Genomic DNA, 19,349 nt, shown 5'->3' on the forward strand with positions numbered 1-19,349 from the left:
TTGAGTTTGTTTCATAAAATGAGATGGAGTCGTGCTCTCAGCCAGGACGCCGCGTGTGAAATAATCAAGCTGTCTGGCAGGCAGGGCCATTGATTCCCTGCCAGTAACTCAGCTTGCATGTCATTGTTATCCTGCCGTATCACAAAGAATAAAGCGTATTCTTGTCCTTGGGTGAAAGGATATGAATACGCTTGGGGAGAAAAGCACACATGGTCTACATCTGCTGCTGTGATCAATATGTTCTATTATAGACTGGTTTAAGGTGGCATTCCCTGTTTGCTTTCTTATACCTGACAAAGTTCAACTTTAAAATGCGAGGAAGCTTCTGCTTGTAGGCTGTTCTTTATAGTGGTTGTACATACAATAGGAGCTAACTCAGGGCAGTGCAAAGTGGCATCATTATCTGCATTTTTTCTGCATAGTTCAATTCAAAAGTGAAAGGAACTCGTAAAGCTTCACCAGCCCAACTTTGTGGGAACAGTTTGGGGACAGCCCCTTCCTTTTCCAGCATGACTGGGCGCCAGTGCACCAAGCAGGTCCGTAAAGACACAAATGAGCCAGTTTGGTGTGGAAGAACTCGACTGGCCTGCACAGAGTCCTGACCTCAACCCCACAGAACACCTTTGGGATGAATTAGAGCGGAGACTGTGAGCCAGACCTTCTCGTCCAACATTGGTGTCAGACCTCACAAATGCTCTTCTGGAAGAACGGTCAAAAATTCCCCCAAACACACTCCTAACCCTTGTGGAAAGCCTTCCCAGAAGAGTTGAAGCTGTTATAGCTGCAAAGGGTGGGCCGACATCATATTAAACCCTGTGGATTAAGAATGGGAGTTCATATGCGTGTGAAGGCAGACAAGCGAATACCTTTGGCAATATAGTGTATATAAAAACAAGATTTTCATTAAATAACAACCATAATATGCCGCTATATATGTTAAGCACAGGTAGACAGTATGGGGGGAAAAAGCACCGTCCAATGAGGCGTTTTGGAGCAGTTTCGGAGTGAGAAAGAACTCCAATGCTCCTCACTCTGGGCAATATAATGCCGCTCCACTCCCTGCACTGCTCCCACTCTGCACCGCTCACATGCTCTGTTACTGTACACATGTGTAATTTGTGCCCCACTGTGTCTGTGTGCCTATGCAGGTTTCCACCGGTCAGTGAGAACGCTCCTGTCGGCAGGGTCGTGGGTGTCATCCTTGCTGCTGCCATAAATCAAAGCATTGTCTACTCCATCATCGAGGGTAATGAAGGGGGTGAGTATATACACTACAGGTGTCTGCCTAACTGAAAAGATATCACTGACAGCTCTGTATCGTAGTTGATTGGCTACATAATTAACTACATTTATTACATTCTGTATCAGCAGGTTTAAGATTAGCTTTGATCCAATATTCACATTATTTTTCATAACATAAAACCAATTCTGTTGCATGTATAATATGATTTTAATGACATACTTAGGAAGGAATTGTGTACATTTATTTACAAATAGAATTATGACCAGCGCTAATTATACAACCCAAATGATGTGACAAATATTAAGGATTTTTTTTTCCTTTCTGTTAAGACTTTGCGTGCAGCAAAGGTATTGATCGACTTTCACCTGTTTCAATGGGCTATGAATCAGAAATAATGACAAATGACATAATGCGTTTATTATTGGCAGGGGTAAATAACATATGCTGTGTTTACATTATTGATGGTACACAGATGATCGCCTTGTCTGAGTTGAGGGAAATCACTTGCACCCCCCCGATACTGACCTGTCTGGCATAGTGTAAATATTTGCAGGGCAACTTATCTGGCAATGTAACAAATTAGATTCTGTAACTCTTCAACTTCAACACTGTGCATGGCATAACAAAATACCACAGGCTCGGACGGAAGACTCCGCTGAGAGAGCTCCAAAGCTCTCTGACAGAAGGCTTTGTTTGAGGAAGAGTTCTTTATTGCTGATGTTGTCTGTGGTGGGAGAGAGAGATGCACACAGAGGCTGAGAGATAGAAGCCCATCATCAGCATGATTAAACCTCATGCTCAAATGAAATTGCCTGCCATATTGGGAATCGCATTTGAATACATCTGGAGCCAGTCGGAAATGAGGGGGAATTGGTTTTGGTTCTTCCTCATCAGACGGAATCAGAAAACACAGGTAATCAAAGTGGCGTTTTCATTAGAGGGCATAAAAGCAGCAGGATAAGGCAATCAACGTAGCCCTCAAAGTTGCTGAATCCTAGGTGTTTAACACGGTGACATCACCTAAGTGCTGGAATAATCCTTAATGAACGGTAATGAGTCTCAGGACGTGCGCTTGCATCTGAAATTCAAATTTGACCCAAAGCGTTACTGCCGGATGGCTTTTAGACCGAAACTAATGGAAAACTTTGCTTAAAATTCCTAATGCTCCTAATCACGAATGGAAACCAGTGGGGGCTACTAAGAACATTATGCAAATTAACTAGTAGTGAATGTGTACAAATAGCTTTCATTAATTTTTTGTGAAGTTATCATTTTTAAGTAAAGTCTTCCTTAAGTTTTAGCCTTGGACTAAAAACTTTTCACTCGAGCAGTGAGTTGTTTTTCTGTTTTTCCACAGGTGAATTCACCCTGAACAACAACACTGGAATCATCAGCACAGCCAAGACACTGGACTATGAGAGCAACAGCAGCTACATCCTGCGCGTGGAGGCCGACTCTATGAGAGTGGTCTCCTCCAACCTGCGGGCACCTTCAAAAAGTGAGTCAGCCGCTAGAGATCTGCAGCCACATTTAAAGCATTTTTCAAATAGTCGGTGCTGGGGTAACCACTCAAAATGACTTCTGAGATTGGATTACTTTACTGATTCATTCCTGGAAAAGATAATCTCATACACATTACTTTACCTCTATGATACTCTCTATAGCCTATTTCTTTCAGAACTTCATTTAGAAAGAAATAGCCAGTTACAACATCATTAAAAAAGCATATTACTGTCCCCGCTTTTGAACAAGACAAAGCCAGGGACGGTTTATTAAAATATAATTTCTCATTTTGGAGGTCCCTGAGTTTTTACGGCACTTCCCTCGCTGCCACCTGCTTTGGTCATATTTAAAGTCAAGCAGGCAGCTGTTGCAGGCAACACATGCACACGCAAATTACACACAAGCACTGAGAATGAAAATGGTGAGATGTAATTTATCACAATAACAATAAATATGATCATATTGCCTAGCCCTAGTTCCAACAGCACTCTGACACACTTGCTTCAGCTCATTGAAGTGCTTGGCTGGATCAGATGCATTGGTCTGCACTGAATCTGTATCTAACATGCATTGATTGCGTGTTAGATACAGGTTGATACTTAACGCCACAGCACAGTAGATCTCCAGGACCAGGGTCAGTCACCATTGCGCTTTGCTTTCCTGTTCATTTTTGGTGTTGTTGCTTGTTGTTGACCAGTTGCAGCTCTAGGGCTTTAGAGCATGTGACAGGTGTCACCTTTTTTTTCTCTGGCAGTTGTTTCTCCCGGCCGTAGACAGGAACCAGTGGAACTTGTAGTTCCTTGGGCTAGAGCTAACCGCCCTAGGGTGATACCCACGTTTATTTACCTATCTTTCTTCCTTCAGAGCGAGTCACAGGAGTCCAGGCCGAGTTCCCCAGCACGTCTTTCATTTATTGAACAGTCTAAGCACTCAAAAACAAACGTAGCTAGCCTCAACAAAACAGGGGAGAGCCGTAGATGTTAACTGGCCTAAAACACTAGGCGGAGAGAGAGAGAGAGACCAAGCAGCAGCCTCCTCACCCCCACTATATCTAATCACACACACTGCCGCTGCATCCGCCAAAACTGACCTAAACAAAATATAGTGCGCTTTCACATACAGCTCTTAAAGGCACATTAACCCCAATCTTGTAACACAGGTCAGTTTCAAATGGATTTCTGTCATGAAGTTTGGGACTTCATGTCACTTGGAGCTGAAAATTTTGATCGGTGTGATGGGGTCGCTGGAGGCGATCATTTATTTATCTCATTAGCCCCAGTATGCAGAGGCCTTGGACCACGGGCTAATGATGGAACTAACTAACCATAATCCTCCCTCACTTTCCTTTCATTTCTTTGAAGAGAGGAGTTTGGGTTGCCTGAGCACATTACTATGCCCGGAGCCCAAATTTTGGTGCTACACCCCTGCCAATATGCAAATATGTTTGGAAGAGTCACAGTCAAGTTTGAGTTTGATTAGATCTCAGCTTTTTGAAAGCCAGTCAAGATGAAAAGCGTGTGCATGCCAAATACATTTTCAGTGCTCCTTCGCTATCTTTGAACGGTGGCTTTGCTTGTAGAGCATGACTGCAGCATGATCTGGCAGCGATCTTAACAGGTCTGTGTTTTCTTTCAACACTCCATCAATTGATGAAGCCACCAGAACATTAGGCACTACTCCAGCTCTAAATGCAGAGGAGGTAGCGTGAAAGCAAGCCACATTGTTTGATTTATTCTGGCCCCGGGGGATGACGCGTGGCCTCTTGAACCGAATGGATTGAAGGCCTTTCGCTCAATTAACGAGAACACTTCATAAAAACACAGCCTGTAGCAATGCACTAGTGGTATAGTCCTCCTGCGTATTGTTCTCATGCAATGCCCATACTGTGGTTGAGTGGTTCGTGCCACACTGGGGATAGGACGAGAATCTTTTGGAAGCCCTCCCTTTGGCATCAGCACTGCATTCTCTCAGATGATGAATGGCGCTATTGCTCTTGCTGTCTCTCACTGCAGCACAACATGACTCGGCATTCTGCTGAAGTGACAGAACAGAGTGTAAACTGTCAAGCATTGCTTTGCAGTGTATAAAAGTTATGTCTATCGAATCGGATGAATCAGGATAGAATCAGTGATTTTTTTTTTTTTGTTTGTTTCTTCTTTAAAGGATCAATCAGTGGCTTTACATTTCCATTCCTCACTCTCGTAACTGCATAGTCTACATAAATGGTTTACAGTGGTCACTAAGTAATTCATAATTGTCAACATAGAATACTACATTTTAAGATTAATGACTGAATAATAAGACTAGAGTTTAAAGGGTTTTGGGAGAATTCCTCCAATTTTACAAAATGTAGTACTATTAGTAGTATTCGTCACAGTGCTGATGATGGGAACAAGACATTTATTGCCTCTAAAGGTACATCCCAGAACATGGTTACATGAAATGGATACAAACATACACATTTTCAATAGTTTTGAGATAGAATTTTAATAAAGTAATATACTGAAAGTGCTTTAAATGCATTCATGATGAAGAATCTGGAGTATCCAAAATCCTGGAGTAATTGAAGCTTTCAACTTTGAGAGACAAGAGAAAATCAAACTCCACTCAGATATGAAAATATTCACAGGTGTTTACATTTATGGCATTTGGCTGACACTCTTATCCAGAGCGTCTTACAATTTGATCATTTTACCCAGATAGGCCAAGGCGGCATTAGGAGTCTTGCCCAAGGACTCCTATTGATATAGCGTAGGGTGTTTGCCCAGGTGGGGATTGAACCCCAGTCTACATTGTAGAAGGCAGAGGTGTTACCCACTACACTAACCAACCACATCTCCATCCTTTCATTGTGAGAAACACTATGAACTCAACACTATGGGTCTGAAAGGACGTTTAGCCGTCAAAAGCCATGACTGAGATTAAATAATGAAGCCGCTGGTGTTCTGAGAACAACTGACTAGCAATTCGTTTCAAGTCCAAACCTCAACATCATTGAATGTGTTTGAAATGACTTGCATCGTAAGAAGTGGAGAAAATGCAACCAACTTCTAAGACTAAGGTTTGGAAAAATATCCCTGCCAAATTTTTTGAAAAACAAAAGTAAGTCTACTGAGAAGAATTAAAGCAGCAATAAAGGCAAACTGTACGCACGCTATTTTTAATTTGCTTTGTTTGCAGGTAACACGGCCAAGGTGTTCATCGCGGTGCAGGACGAGAATGACCACTTCCCGGTTTTCACCAAACCGCACTATCTAGCTGGGGTTGCCGAGGATGCCAAGACCTTCACCTCCGTCCTGCAGGTCCAGGTACAGCTTTAGAACATTCTACAAAACATTGTTTCCAGACTTCTTTGAGTTTGACTCACACTGAAGTATTTTCGTCCACCTTCACTGGCACAAAATGCTAATCCATTGTCTTGACAGTTCTGTCTAGACAGATAACTGCCCCAGACACTAAGTGGCTATAAGTCTTGCCAGTGCCAATGTTTCTGAAAGTTTTCAGAGGATTCCAATGCTCTTTATTATAGGAGACACTAGTCCAGTGAGTAGAGGTGTTGGATGGGGGTCCTTATGTGTGACCAGCTGGGTTCTGAGAGATTGGCTCTTCTCAAAGTTGGCAGCCTGTGAAATGCCAAGGCCGCTGAGGCTGCCTGATACAGATCTCACCACAACTGTCAATAGCGCAGACGACAGACAGAGGCCACTACAGAGATCCTCGTAAATCAGCCAGGCTTTCTCTTCCAGCACAGGGTGCATCTTCATTCAGTGTTTCTCTCTCTCCCTCCCTCTCTTTCTCATTTTCTCCTACTCCTTTTCTCCTCTCTGCTTTCTTCCCCTCACTCTCATAAAGCCATGTTTGAGGTAAAAAATGAAAAGAATTGAATAAAAGAATGTATAAATGAATTTACACGGTTTTCCTCACAGTTGTTTGGGGTGTCTGAAGTTGAGCTTTGAGGCTAATAAGACAGTAAACTAAGAATAAAGGATGATTATTCCCCATAAACATCTTGCGAAACGCATGCGTCATCTCAGACATGCCTCAAGGAGGCTTTCTTATGTGGTTTCCAACATGAGGCGACATACTGTTCCTTAAAGAAAACAAGGCATAAGCAGGTCGCTTGGCTGACAATAGTGGTAGCCATCTGGCAGCCTGAACTTTGTTGTACAATCGTCCGTTTTTCCAGAAAATAAAGTAGTAACATACAGTATTTTAAACCACATTATTAAGTCTAGCTAAGATTACGCCTTAGTTTGAGGCAAGTTTTGGTTGCTCCAGTGCAAAACTGAGGCAGCAAACTTTTGACACCAAATATGTTGCGCATTATTGTAGTACGGCCTGTGCTACCCCTGGTTCATGGAGAATGCTGGAGGCAAGATTGATGGTTGCAATAGCCGTTTAACTTTATAATCACTCCAAACACAAACAAAACAACTCGGTACCAAATCCAAAGCTAAGCTGGCCACTTTTCAGTGGCTTCAAAGGAGACTTTTCAGTCCGTTTCCCACTGAAGTGTTTCAGCTCTTCAGTCTTCTGCTGCTTGTCCCTCTCCCTCTCTGTTCCCTCTCTGCTCCTTATAAAGGTGTCCACTGCCATGCCACATCAGCATCAGCTGGTTCTCATTAAGAGCAGCGTGAGCTCCTGAGCCGAGAGGGGCTCGGGCCACCGCTATTGAACGTGAGGCAAATTAAAGTGGCCTCGCTGCAGGAATGGAGGCGGTGCCCAGGTGGCAGGACTCGGGACTCACGTAACGTCCCCAACTCCCTCACAGATTTCATCCTCTCCCTGCCGCCTTTGCAGGGTTTTGTTTGGGCTTGGAGTCCGGGCTCTGCCTTCCTGCCGACTCTCGCAGCCGTCATTGGGGACTAGGTGACGGGCACATGCCACAGTGATAAAAGCAAATTGTTTGAATTATAATTTTTCCTTTTATAATTAAGGTCACTCTTACTCTCTGGGTGGTCAGAGGATCAGTCTCACTCACTGGTAATCTCTCATAATAAGTATAATGACTGGCTATTCACCCCTAACGAGGCACTTCGGTCAAAATAAAATATCGAATCCCTTCATTTGTTGTGGATATGGCTTCTTGCCTCATACAGTAGAGCCACCGTCTGTTGAAGGTAGGAGGAACTTTTGAAAAACCACAACTGCTTTAGGCCAAATGCTCATGGGTAGGCCATTAGAATTTCTTTTTCCTGCTAGACAGCTAATGCAGTTACTGCTGGAAACCCAGATGTCACATCTGTATTCATTAACCTCTACATCAGTGGTTAGACAGTCAGGATCTCTTCACTGCACTTCTCAATGATTGTGTGACACATTTGCATAATGCGTAGTGGGTAATGTAGTGAGAGATCACAAAAAAGCACTAAACACCAAAAGCATGTAAAATTGTAAATTTTCTCTGATGAGGCTGTGGGATCCTGTGCTGCGCTCCAAAATATTACTTATTAACAAATAGCATATTAAATGCTTGTTTATGTGCAGGTAAGTCCTTATCCAGTCACCCAGTCTGGGGTTAACTCCCTCTATCCGCCTGTTCCAGTCATGTGCCCAAAGTTTTATTACACACTTAAGAACAGTTTAACCAGTTTGCACAGAGGTCCCTGTAGTTACTGAATAATAAGCCTCAGTATACAATAAGCTTGGCATTTCAAGGAGTTAAAGACATCTTCTGTTGTGTATCAAAAGCAGGGCAAATGTGGAGAATTAAAAGAAAAAAAAACTGGTTTTGATTCATGTGTAGTTCCCCAGTACTTATCTATTTAAAGTCTTTGAAAGGCGGAATAGTGTATAACACCAGTGCTTAACACTCAAAACATTAAATGCTACAGAAATAAGTGTACTCAGGCAAGACACCTCACACTACACTCACCTACCATTGAATTCTCTCTAATTAAGAGCAGCTGCTAAATAAGTAAGTGTAATGTTTGCAGACGTGTGTAGTTAGTACACAATCCACCTCCATGCACCGTTATCAATTCTGAATGCCTTTAAGAGTCCCGTGGGCTACTGATCTACTGATGCCTGCTCCTCTTTCGTCGCACGATGGCTATGAGAAAAAACATCATAGGAAATATGGGCTTTGATTTATAAACAGTATTGAAGTTGATGTCTTAACCCTAACCTGTTTGCTAATGTTACACTATATGGCCAAAAGTATGAGGACACCTGACCAACACACTTATGTGAGCTTCTTGGACATCCCATGTGCATAAACATGTAGTTTGGGTCCACTCAGTCGAAAGTGCGGTCAAGCACATGAGGCTCACAGTCAACATTCCAGTTCATCCCAAAGGTGTTTAGTGTGATTGAAGTCAGGGCTCTCTGAAGGACGTTATTATGGACCTACTTTTGCTGCAGCATGAAAAGGTCTTTCCCAAACTCTTGCTACAATGTTGGAAGCATGCAGTTATCTAGAACATCTTTGTATTCTGCAACATTTACATTGCCATTTGCTAGAACTAAGGGGTCTAGCCCAAATCCTGAAAAACAGTCCCAGACCACTATCCCTTCTCCACTACACTTTCACTTGGATTCTGGTAGGTAGTGTTCTCCTGGCATTCGGCAAACCCAGATTTGTGCATCAGACTGCCAGATAGTTAAATGTGATTCAGCGCTCCAGAGAACGCTTGGCCTGCCACATAATGGTCTTAAACTTGTTAAAAATAAGGAGTAGAAAAACCTCTTCATAATTTGGGTCCAACTTTAAAAGGCCCATATGCTACATCCCTTCAGTTTTTCTCCCAGAAGTCCGCTTTATTGCTGTGCCTTCAGGGCACTTTCACACCTACCGCATTTGGTGCAGAGCTATCAAACCTTTTCTTTAGTTTTCACAGGTATGAAGACTTCAACAGTACTTGGGTGCATGAACCACAAAAATCACGGGTCTTGGTTCCCTTCCAAGTGAACCCTGGTTCTGTACGTTGCTGGTGGGAGCACATTTTTGTGATGCTTTGCGCCAAATGGGGGAAATCAGCATCCGAGCATGCTTTTCTGCTTCTTCTAGCAGCATGTCAGCACAGTCTGCTTGTTTTAATGCCTGACTCTTGACAGGCACTCATATCGTTCTTGGAGCAGGAGCTGCTGCAGATGAGCAATAAAATTCAAGCAAAGCAAAGCTTTTAATTCTGGCACACAGATCGTGGAACCTGTTCCATCGGCAACCTGATTGGTTATGTTCAAATAAAAAAATCAATCAGAAAAGGCTGATGTCAAGTATGTTTTATTATTATTGCTTTGCCTCTATCTCTATTTCCATGCAAAGTAGGAGTTATTTAGCTCAAATGATGGCAAACGTGGCAAATGTTTGACCAGTAAACATAAACTTGTGTGTAATATCAGTCAAACCAAAAAACCCGAACTCTGGCTCTAGGCTGAAATGTGCAGGAATAACACTCCTTATCACCTCAAAACAATGAGCAGCTAAACTACTGTAGGCTGAATAGCTGGTGAACATGGTTGTGATATTACCACCACCACTAGCTATGTGGCCCTGGAAACCCATTTCATAAAGCTCCCAATGCTGACATTGCTTCCAGGGCAGTTTGGAACTGAAGTGAGAGATGCAATTTCAAGATATGTGATTTTTATTGCACTACGCGCTTCAGCACTTGGTAGCCCCGCTCTGTGAGTTTGAGAGGTCTACGGCTTCGTGGCTGTTCTGTTGTTGGATTTGACTGGGGCTGATCTAATTGGGCTTGTGGCTGAGGTGGCAAGGCATGACAGTTCCATGTTTAAAGACACTGAAGTCTTTAGTCTGACCTGTTCTATTGTCATTGTCTGTGGAGACTGCATGACTATGTGCTTGATTTTGTGCACCTGTTAATAATGAGTGTGCCGGAAGCACCTTGACCTCAGTAATTAGGAGGGTTGTCAACATACTTTTGGCCAAATAGTGTAGGTTAAATTAGCCAGTGAGCAGTGTGGATATGTGTTGCCAGTTGTGTTGATTTGGTATGATTTGGTACGGCAGTGTTTCCATTCAGTTTAATAATCCTTAACTTTTAATCAATAGTGTCATATCAGTTTTTTATCTTTCTGCCAGCTGTTGTTGCATCCAGCTGCGGACACGGATGTTTTTGATCAATGCTGAGTGGAACATTATTGCGATATTAGAAGCCACTGGTCCTATTGAGTTAATGCATCGAGCAGGAATTGTTAAAGCTGCCCAAACCGAAGTAGATGCAGTTTTCTAAGGTAACTGTTTTCTCGGAAGAAGAAGGTGATAGAATGTAGTGGCAAAAGGGGTTTAATGTGATTGACTTTGGCTAATTTTGAGATATATCTTGGTTTAGTTATGTCTTGTTATGTAAACATATCAGGCCTAGGAATGCTGAGGAGACAGCAAGCTTAGATTTTACTGAAATACGAGCTCCTCAACCTCCGTGTGTTCTGGTTGTTGAAGTATGTGGGGGGCCTTCAAGAGACGCTTCATTTTCCTGATCACAAAGGCCATCAACAAAGTTGGATAAAGGCTCCTAACACATTTGCAATGAAAATGAAGACTGATTCTGGTACTTCTTGAAAGTGCCTGTCAACTAAATGTGAAATAAATTATTCATAAAGCCGGCACGACATCCGAACTGTGCCAAAAAATGATTATATCCTTCCTGCGATGTCACAATTCCACATCAGATGTTACAATCTGCAAGCGTTGTGATCTAGAGCCTAATTGAATTGACAGTGAGATGGGATGAACATTTAAGCCCAATCGAAGGCCAAACTCTTCTCTGAAGAAGTGGTGGTTACCCATGTCAATCGCAGTTAGATGAGCCATTTCAGTTGCTGACATATTGCAACTTGAAATATGCATCAAGACATGTCACTCCTACTTAGAGTGTTTGTCTTGGCTTTTTATCTTCAAATGCTATTGATGTCATCCTGTCAACCTTCTCAATTAAAAATAACTTTAGGGAGGTGTGAGAGTGGGAGCTATTGCTCAGTATTCCAGAATAAGCAGATGAATGCCAAATGTGAATGCAAAAGCTGTAGACCTAGTTACAGTCTTTAGTTATTAGATTTCATGTGCACAGTGGATTTTGGTGCAGATGGAAATGTTTGGGGTTTTTTTTTCGTGTTTTAATGTGGTCAGCATCTCTCAGACCTGGACAGACCTGGTAGCAGGCGACTGGTAGCGACTCTTGCAGTAGATTTTTGCTCAAGCGGCTGGGCAGCGGCAGCCCATAGATTAGACTAATCTACTTTTGAATCCCTCTTTAAATAGCTTTTTTTATTGGGGGAGGAAGCTAATGCTTGGTTCATCAATTCTGAACAAGGAGATGGAGATAAAAAGGAACGTGTGTATTTCCTCAGGACGATTTTTCAGGCTGTAAAACAGAATGCATTGTTCGTAGAGCAGACACATTGTTCCTCAGCGCTCTGCTAATTTGCATTGATGTGAACCACTACTCTTGAGAGAAGACAAGCCTGCCTGATACAAGCCCTCTTGATGCCTTTTGTTGTCCCCTGTGCTACATCCAGTGTAGGAATGGCCCAAAAGAGTGATATAAAGAGAGACGGACAGACTTTGCTTTGTGCAGTCGCTAATTTAATTTCAGTAGACTTTTGCCTACTCAGACCTGCACCGCTGCGTCAATCAAAAGTTCCCCACTGCCAACATTGTGCTTGCAGGCTTCTCTGCAATAGTAAAATCCTGTCGCAGTGTGGCGTCATATCACAGGCCACGTCACCTTGGGATCCACCAGTATGCTCTTGTGCACCTTTAGGATGGCAGTTAAAAGTAAGAACTAGATAAACCTCTTCATAATGTGGGTCCACATTTTAAAAGGCCTATATGCTGCATGCTTTCTACTTGTTTTCCCCCAGAAATCTGCTTCATCACTGTGCCTTTGAGGTACTTTCATGTCTACCGCGTTTGGTGTGGAGATATCTGTAGGTTGGTCCATTTTAAAAGGTGTGAACACCAGACGCACTAGAAAAATCACGCTTCCCTTCCAAGTGACCCCTAAATCAGTTCAGGATAATGAACAGAGCTGTAGATGATTCTAAGGTTACATTTATACCTGTAGTTTGGTTAACGTGGTCCAGACCAAAGCAGAAAACGATACATTATTGCAAATTTAGTTCTGGTTTGTTTTGCGTTCACACTCATCAAATCAAATCAGATCAAATTTATTTGTAGCGCTTTTTACAACGGATGTTGTCGCAAAGCAGCTTCACAGAATTCCAGAAAAGACAGTTTTAACAAGAATGTAAAACCCCCCCAGTGCACAAGCCAGGGGCGACAGTGACAAGGAGAACCTCCCTCACAGCTGAGGAAGAAACCTTGGGAGGAACCAGGCTCACCAGAGGGAACCCCTCATCTGGTCAGACTACCTACAGAGTGATTATACTACTAATATTAATAGCAGTAGTGTTAGTAGTAGTAATAGGTAGGAGTCCATGAAAACATCAGCGTAGGGTGGGGAGCTGGTCCAAGGTAGGTGGTGGTAGCTGGGGTGTGGGCAGCTGATCTGAAGAGGGTAGCAGGAGGGCTCGATAGTCAGTTGTCCATCAGTGTCCGGCCGACACTAACATATTTAACACCGAACTAAAAAGTATGAACGAAAGTCATAGAATTGACTTACAATGAATCTGATGATCTCCACCAAACTTTCTGAATCATGCTGTCCTCTGTTCTATGAGGGCTCGTGGATTTTATGTTTGCCTTGTTTGAGCTGTCTTATGATATTAGAGCAACGAGCCAGTTTTGCATGACACAAAGCGGAGTGAAATCCCTCCAACGCAGCCTCGAGTGGCAAAACGGAGAAACCTTGGTGCCTTAATACGTATAATTTCTGTGTGCAGTCAAATGTGTATACTGAGTATTTTATAATGACTTCAGACACGCCTCAGCCTCGTTTTAAAAATGATGCTATCCATTCTATAATTAGTAATTCACAGCTTAAGAGATGAAAAAATAAACGCACAAAGCAGGATCAGAAACTCTCCACATAGCAGAGAAGTTATTCAAGGAGGAGACAGCATTTCATTCAGTCTTCGGCCTGTTTAGACGTCTTCGGCCTGTTTAGACGTCTTCGGTCTGTTTAGACGTCTTCGGTCTGTTTAGACGTCTTTGGTCTGTTTTTTTGTTCAGACTTCAAAAGAACTACCAGAATTTTTGTTGAAGCAAGCTGAGACTGACCTGCTTAGAGGGTCCATTTATTTAGTGTTTAGTGTCCAGAGTTTAGTTGGCAGCGCTCTCACTTGCTCTAACGGGCTGAGCAATTACAGTGTTCATTTTAATCCGAGCAAACCTGCAAGGCTGAGCGCTCCCTAAAATGACAAAGCTGTGAAAACAATGAGAATAAAGTGTTATTAAAATTAATATCTGGATTTGAGTTATTACTGTGTATAAAACCGGAAAAATATTAATATGAACATTGCAACTCATGGCAACACTGGGCAGCTCCTTCAGTGACCGGCTCCTTCACCCCAAGTGTCCGCAGGTCCTTCCTTCCTGCTGCTGTGAGACTGTTCAACCAACACGGCTCCCAGTAGACCACACACACACACACACACACACACACGATATACACAAGGGTCCTTGGGCAAGACTCCTAACACCACCTTGGCCTCCCTGTGTAAAACAATCAAATTGTAAGTCGCTCTGGATAAGCGCGTCAGCAAAAATGCCATAAAGGTAAATAAATAAAATAAAGATTTAATTTTCATTATTTGTAATGTTTATACTGTTTACTGTTTTTACTGTTTCCCATTTCTATTACTGAGTGTCTTACTCCTGTTACTCTGCTGCTGCTGTAATACTGTGAATTTCCCCGCTGTGGGACTAATAAAGGATCATCTTATCTTATCTTATCTTATTGACTCCAAGCTTTAAATGGTATGTGAGTGACTGTTTGTGTGTGTTGCAGGCTGTGGACAAAGACACAGGGAATTACAGCGTCATGCAGTACCGCCTCATCATCCCCCCGACAGCGGACGGAAAGGACAGCTTTGTCATCGAGCCGCACACAGGGGTCATTAAAACGGCCATCATGTACAGGAACATGCGCCGCTCCTACTTCAGATTTGACGTCATCGCCACAGACAACTACGGAGAGGGCCTGAGCAGCAGTGCGCAGGTGGTGGTGAGTGAATGCCTGATTTCCTGCCGTTTTAAAATTGCGCTTAATACCATGTAGCTATTTTTTTCCATTCGAGTATTTCTCCATCATTTGAGCACAGCAGCCGCCTTTTACATGTTGGTGCATTCACCATGAAATATTACGTTATCATATATGACGTCTCATATGACGTTACTGTACGATTGTGCAGACAGGAGAAAGAAAATATATTCCGTGTATTTTAGGCTGGCCTCACATGAAACTTCCACGCAACTTTGTTTGCTTGAAACCTTTATTTTTACTTGAAACTTACATTTTAATTAAGTTACATGATGTATAGAGTCCTGCAACTCATTTGCAACTCAGCTGCAATAGTTGCAAGCTTATCAACTTTGTGAAACAAGTTGTGATCGCATTGAACAGTATAGTTTCAAACCATTGATTTCACTGGATCAATAGATAAAAAGGTAAAACAGAAGATGGTTAAAAAGGGAGACCTCATTTCTGTAACCCACTGCATTAATCAGCTGATTTAACGGCTGCTTGTGCCACCAGTTATTCTGCTTAGCATGCTGTCAAAGCGATAGATACATAAGTAAATTATTTTTTTTTCCCTCTTTTGATTCCGTCTAATTTTACAGAGCTCAAATTTATTTGGAATACAAAGGACAAAAATTATTACTGAAGAGGAGACAGACATGGCTGCTCGAGCATTCATTTCAAAGGCTTATCATGCGCAGGATAAATAAACACTCAAGTATATAGTAAAGACCTTCAGATAGATAAGTGACCGTTGAAAGACGTAGATAAAAATGTAAATAATAGGTTGCGGGTGATGTTCCAATGAGCTGCTAATTTGTTTAGTAAATGTTAAAACTAGTAAATGGTAATTGGATGTGTTTAATGAAACTATCAGGTTGCCCTGAAATGATGTTGCCGGCAACTCACAGTGTGCACCCAGTTGCATGAAAGTTTCATTGTATAAAGGCAGCCATACAGTTAGAAGCGAGAATAGCCATCAAAAAACAGAAATTAAACGCTTTATGTTAAGTGATACTTTTTTAATTCCACCTCCGCGTTTAACCCATCCGGGAAGTGAAAGTGATGGATGCTGTTTGACCAGGGACATCCAATTCTTTGACTTCAACTGTACAGCTACAAGTAGCAGTCACATCTCAAAGCCTGAATTTTGTCTATGCATTTATCCATGTCTGTTATTCAGCTCGCAATATTTTGGGTAAGGTGGACATTGTCCAGGTCTTTACTACTTTTTCTGAAAGACTGGCCACTTGTCACATATTCATTGAAGAGCCACCTACTTATCTAAGAAGAGAGTTTAGTCCTAAAAATGTCCTGCACACATGATGTCTTGGAACTTGCTCCAGCTCTAATGAGCGAATATCACTGATTTTTGAGAACTAAATTCTCCCGATATCATTTGAATCCCACAAATCTCCTACATGAGCGCAGTGTCCGCTGCCAGTTCTCTGGCTTGTGATTTTAAATGAATGTGCATTTCTCAACTGGCCACCAGCAGGCATCTGGCTGATGCCAGTCGGAAAGTCCTGTGGGCGAATGTGGACGGTCGATTAAACACTAAGGCACTGAGCAACCAGTTCTACTAACTGCTGCTTAATGGAGCAAAAGAGCGAAGACAGTTGGACTCGGCGCTAGACGAGAGGATGCACGCTTTATTTAAGCTGAATTGAAGTCGTATAAGTGACACACAACAAACATTTCCCTTATGGCTTGTCGCACCACCTAAATTAGCAGCCATTAAATGAACGGACATAAATGGAGAGAAGAGTGGGCCATAAAAGAGTCAGTCATGTTTCAGGGTCGTTTATATTTACAGTGTAGTCAGAATACATGATGAGAGTGTACTAGCAAGCTTCGGAAGTCATTTCTCTTGCATTATTCGGATTACTCTTCTGTAATGCACTGGCTTTTCAAAAGGGGAATTCCACCGATTTTTGAAAATTTTTGCATCATTCAGTCATTCTGATTTAAACAGATCATTCAGAATAAAGTATAACACGTCTTTGTAGAGAAACTTGCCTGTCTATAACGCAGTCATGGTCACTTGGTAACACTTTGCAGAGGTACAAGACATCTGCATAAGCTTTTAATGACACTCCAACAAGAATCAGTTGATTTTGATGTCATGTCACCTCAGAAAGTGCAGTCAGAACTGAAGCTGGTTGAAATAAGCCTTTTTAAATGTTTATTTAGGTTTGTGCCAACATGATGAGAAACTTTGAATTGATAAGAAGAAAAAGATATTGTGTTGTAAATAATCGTAACATTTACATTTTATTGTATAATGTAATCTGGTGTTATAATAATAATCTCAAAATAGCAAAAACTAGCAATTGAATCTTGTTTTAAGCATTCAATACAAACAAAACGTCTTTGTTCAGGTTTGTGGTTGGGATGGTGTAGCGGTTAACACCTCTGCCTTCTACGCTGTAGACTGGGGTTCAATCCCCCAGCAGGGCAAACACCCTACACTATACCAATAAGAGTCCTTGGGCAAGACTCCTAACACCGCCTTCGCCTTCCTGTGTAAAAAAAATGATCTAATTGTAAGTCGCTCTGGATAAGAGCGTCGGCCAAATGCCGTAAATGTTTGGTTTGATTAAAACAAATAAAGCCATCTGAGCTCAAACCAAGACCCTCGGAGCAGGTGGGTCTACTGAGTTCTGGTGCTGTTTTGACACGTGCATGTTTGGTCATCTCTTTATAGGCTCTAAATCAGAACTGATGGGCTCTTTCGGTTTTAAATCGACGCTGACGCACGTTCAAAGCCATTGTAAAATACTCACTACACACATTTGACTGCACACATGAATTATGCGTTAAAGCCCCGAGGTTTCTTGGTCACTCGAGGCTGTGTGAGACTAAAAAATACACACTAACGCAGAAAAGTCTCACGGCTCTAATATCACAAAACAGATAAACCATGACATAAATAAAAGCAATGAGCCCAGATAGAACAGAGAACAGCATGAGTCAGAAAGTTCAGTGAGCTTCATCACAGTTATTGTACATCATAAAATCTTCCCAATCAGCTGTGACCTTTTACTTGCATGACTTTCTGTTTACATCTTTTGGTAAATATGTCAGTGTGGATGCTAAACAAACCAGAAATAAAATGCAGTGGTGTATAATTTCTTGTTTTGGTCCAGACCGAGAGAACCAAACTACAATACAACCCCAGTTCCAAAAAAGATGGGACGCTGTGTAAAATGTAAATAAACGTAAAGAAAAACAGGATATTGTGGTTTGCAGATCTCATAGACCCATATTGTGTTCACAATAGAACACTGAACACACATCAGATGTTGAAAGTGAGACATTTTACCATTTCATTAAAAATATTAACTCATTTAGAACTTGATGGCAGCAACGCATCTCAGAAAAGTCGGGACAGAGCCACGTAGGATTCCAGCTGCTCAGTAGTCCTGGGTCTTCTTTGCCAGATTGTTCTTTTCTTGATGTTTTATATTGTTGGAAGGTCTGGACTGCAGCCAGGCTGGTTCACCACTGGGACTCTTCTTCAGCAAAGCCATGCTGTTGTGATGGACGCAGTATGTGGTTTGGCACTGTCTTGCTGAAATATGTAACGCCCTCCCTGAAAAAGACTTTGTCTGGGTCTCAGCATATGTTGCCACAACCCGTATATTTTATTCACCGTTAATGATGCCTTCACAGATGTGCAGGACACCCATGCCATGTGCACTCATACTCCCTTATACCATCTTGGATGCTGGCTTTTGCACTGTGTGCTAGTAACAAGCTGGGAAGTCTTTCGCCTGGAGGGTGAAGTGTGCATTATGTCCAAAAAGAATTTAAAATCTTGATATATTGGACCACAGGACATTTCACTTCACCTCAGTCTATTTTAAATTAGCTTGGGCCCAGAAAAGGTAGCAGCGTTTCTGGATTGTGTTTATATATGCTTTCTTCTTTGTATGAAACATCTTTAACTCACATTTATGGATTGCATGGCAAGCTGTGTTCTCAGACAGTGATTTCTGAGTATTCCTCAGCCCATGCAGTGATTTCCAGTACAGAATCATGCCTGTTTTCAATGCAGTGCTGCCTGAGGGCCCAAAGATCATGAGCATCCACTATTGACAGTTGGCCTTGCACCTTGCGTACAGGGACTTCTCCAGATTCTCTGAATCTTTTTATGGCATTATGTGTTATAGATGGTGGGATATCCAAAGTCTTTGCAGTTTTATTTGAGGATAATTGAGGAACATTTTTTTGAAATTGCTTCACAATTTTTAGATTCGTTTTTCGCCTCTCTAAAATGCTCTTTTTATACCCAGTCATTAGAGTTGGTTGCAGATTTGCTCCTCCAGCTGTTTTTTTTATTAGTACCACTTACTTTTCCAGTCTTTTGTTGCCCCTGTCCCAACTTTTTTGAGATGCATTGCTGCCATCATGAGTTAATGTTTTCCATGAAATGGTAAAATGTCTCACTTTCGACATCTGATGTGTTTTATGTTCTACTGTGAATAAAATAT

General features: G+C 42.0%; 1 protein-coding gene across 5 annotated transcripts in view; it reads left to right on the top strand.

Moving 5' to 3' along the window:
* The window catches only part of pcdh15b (protocadherin-related 15b), a 323,144-nt gene that overhangs the window by 273,267 nt on the left and 30,528 nt on the right, over positions 1-19,349 (top strand). For all 5 annotated transcript variants that reach the window (XM_037544214.1, XM_037544216.1, XM_037544217.1 and 2 more), the window contains exons 25-28: positions 1,149-1,258; positions 2,601-2,741; positions 5,927-6,054; positions 14,623-14,838. In XM_037544214.1, coding sequence (XP_037400111.1) covers positions 1,149-1,258; positions 2,601-2,741; positions 5,927-6,054; positions 14,623-14,838 — 595 coding nt within the window. The remainder of the gene's footprint in view (positions 1-1,148; positions 1,259-2,600; positions 2,742-5,926; positions 6,055-14,622; positions 14,839-19,349) is intronic.

This window comes from Pygocentrus nattereri, chromosome 13 (genome assembly GCF_015220715.1).
Source record: "Pygocentrus nattereri isolate fPygNat1 chromosome 13, fPygNat1.pri, whole genome shotgun sequence".
Lineage (NCBI taxonomy): Eukaryota > Metazoa > Chordata > Actinopteri > Characiformes > Serrasalmidae > Pygocentrus > Pygocentrus nattereri.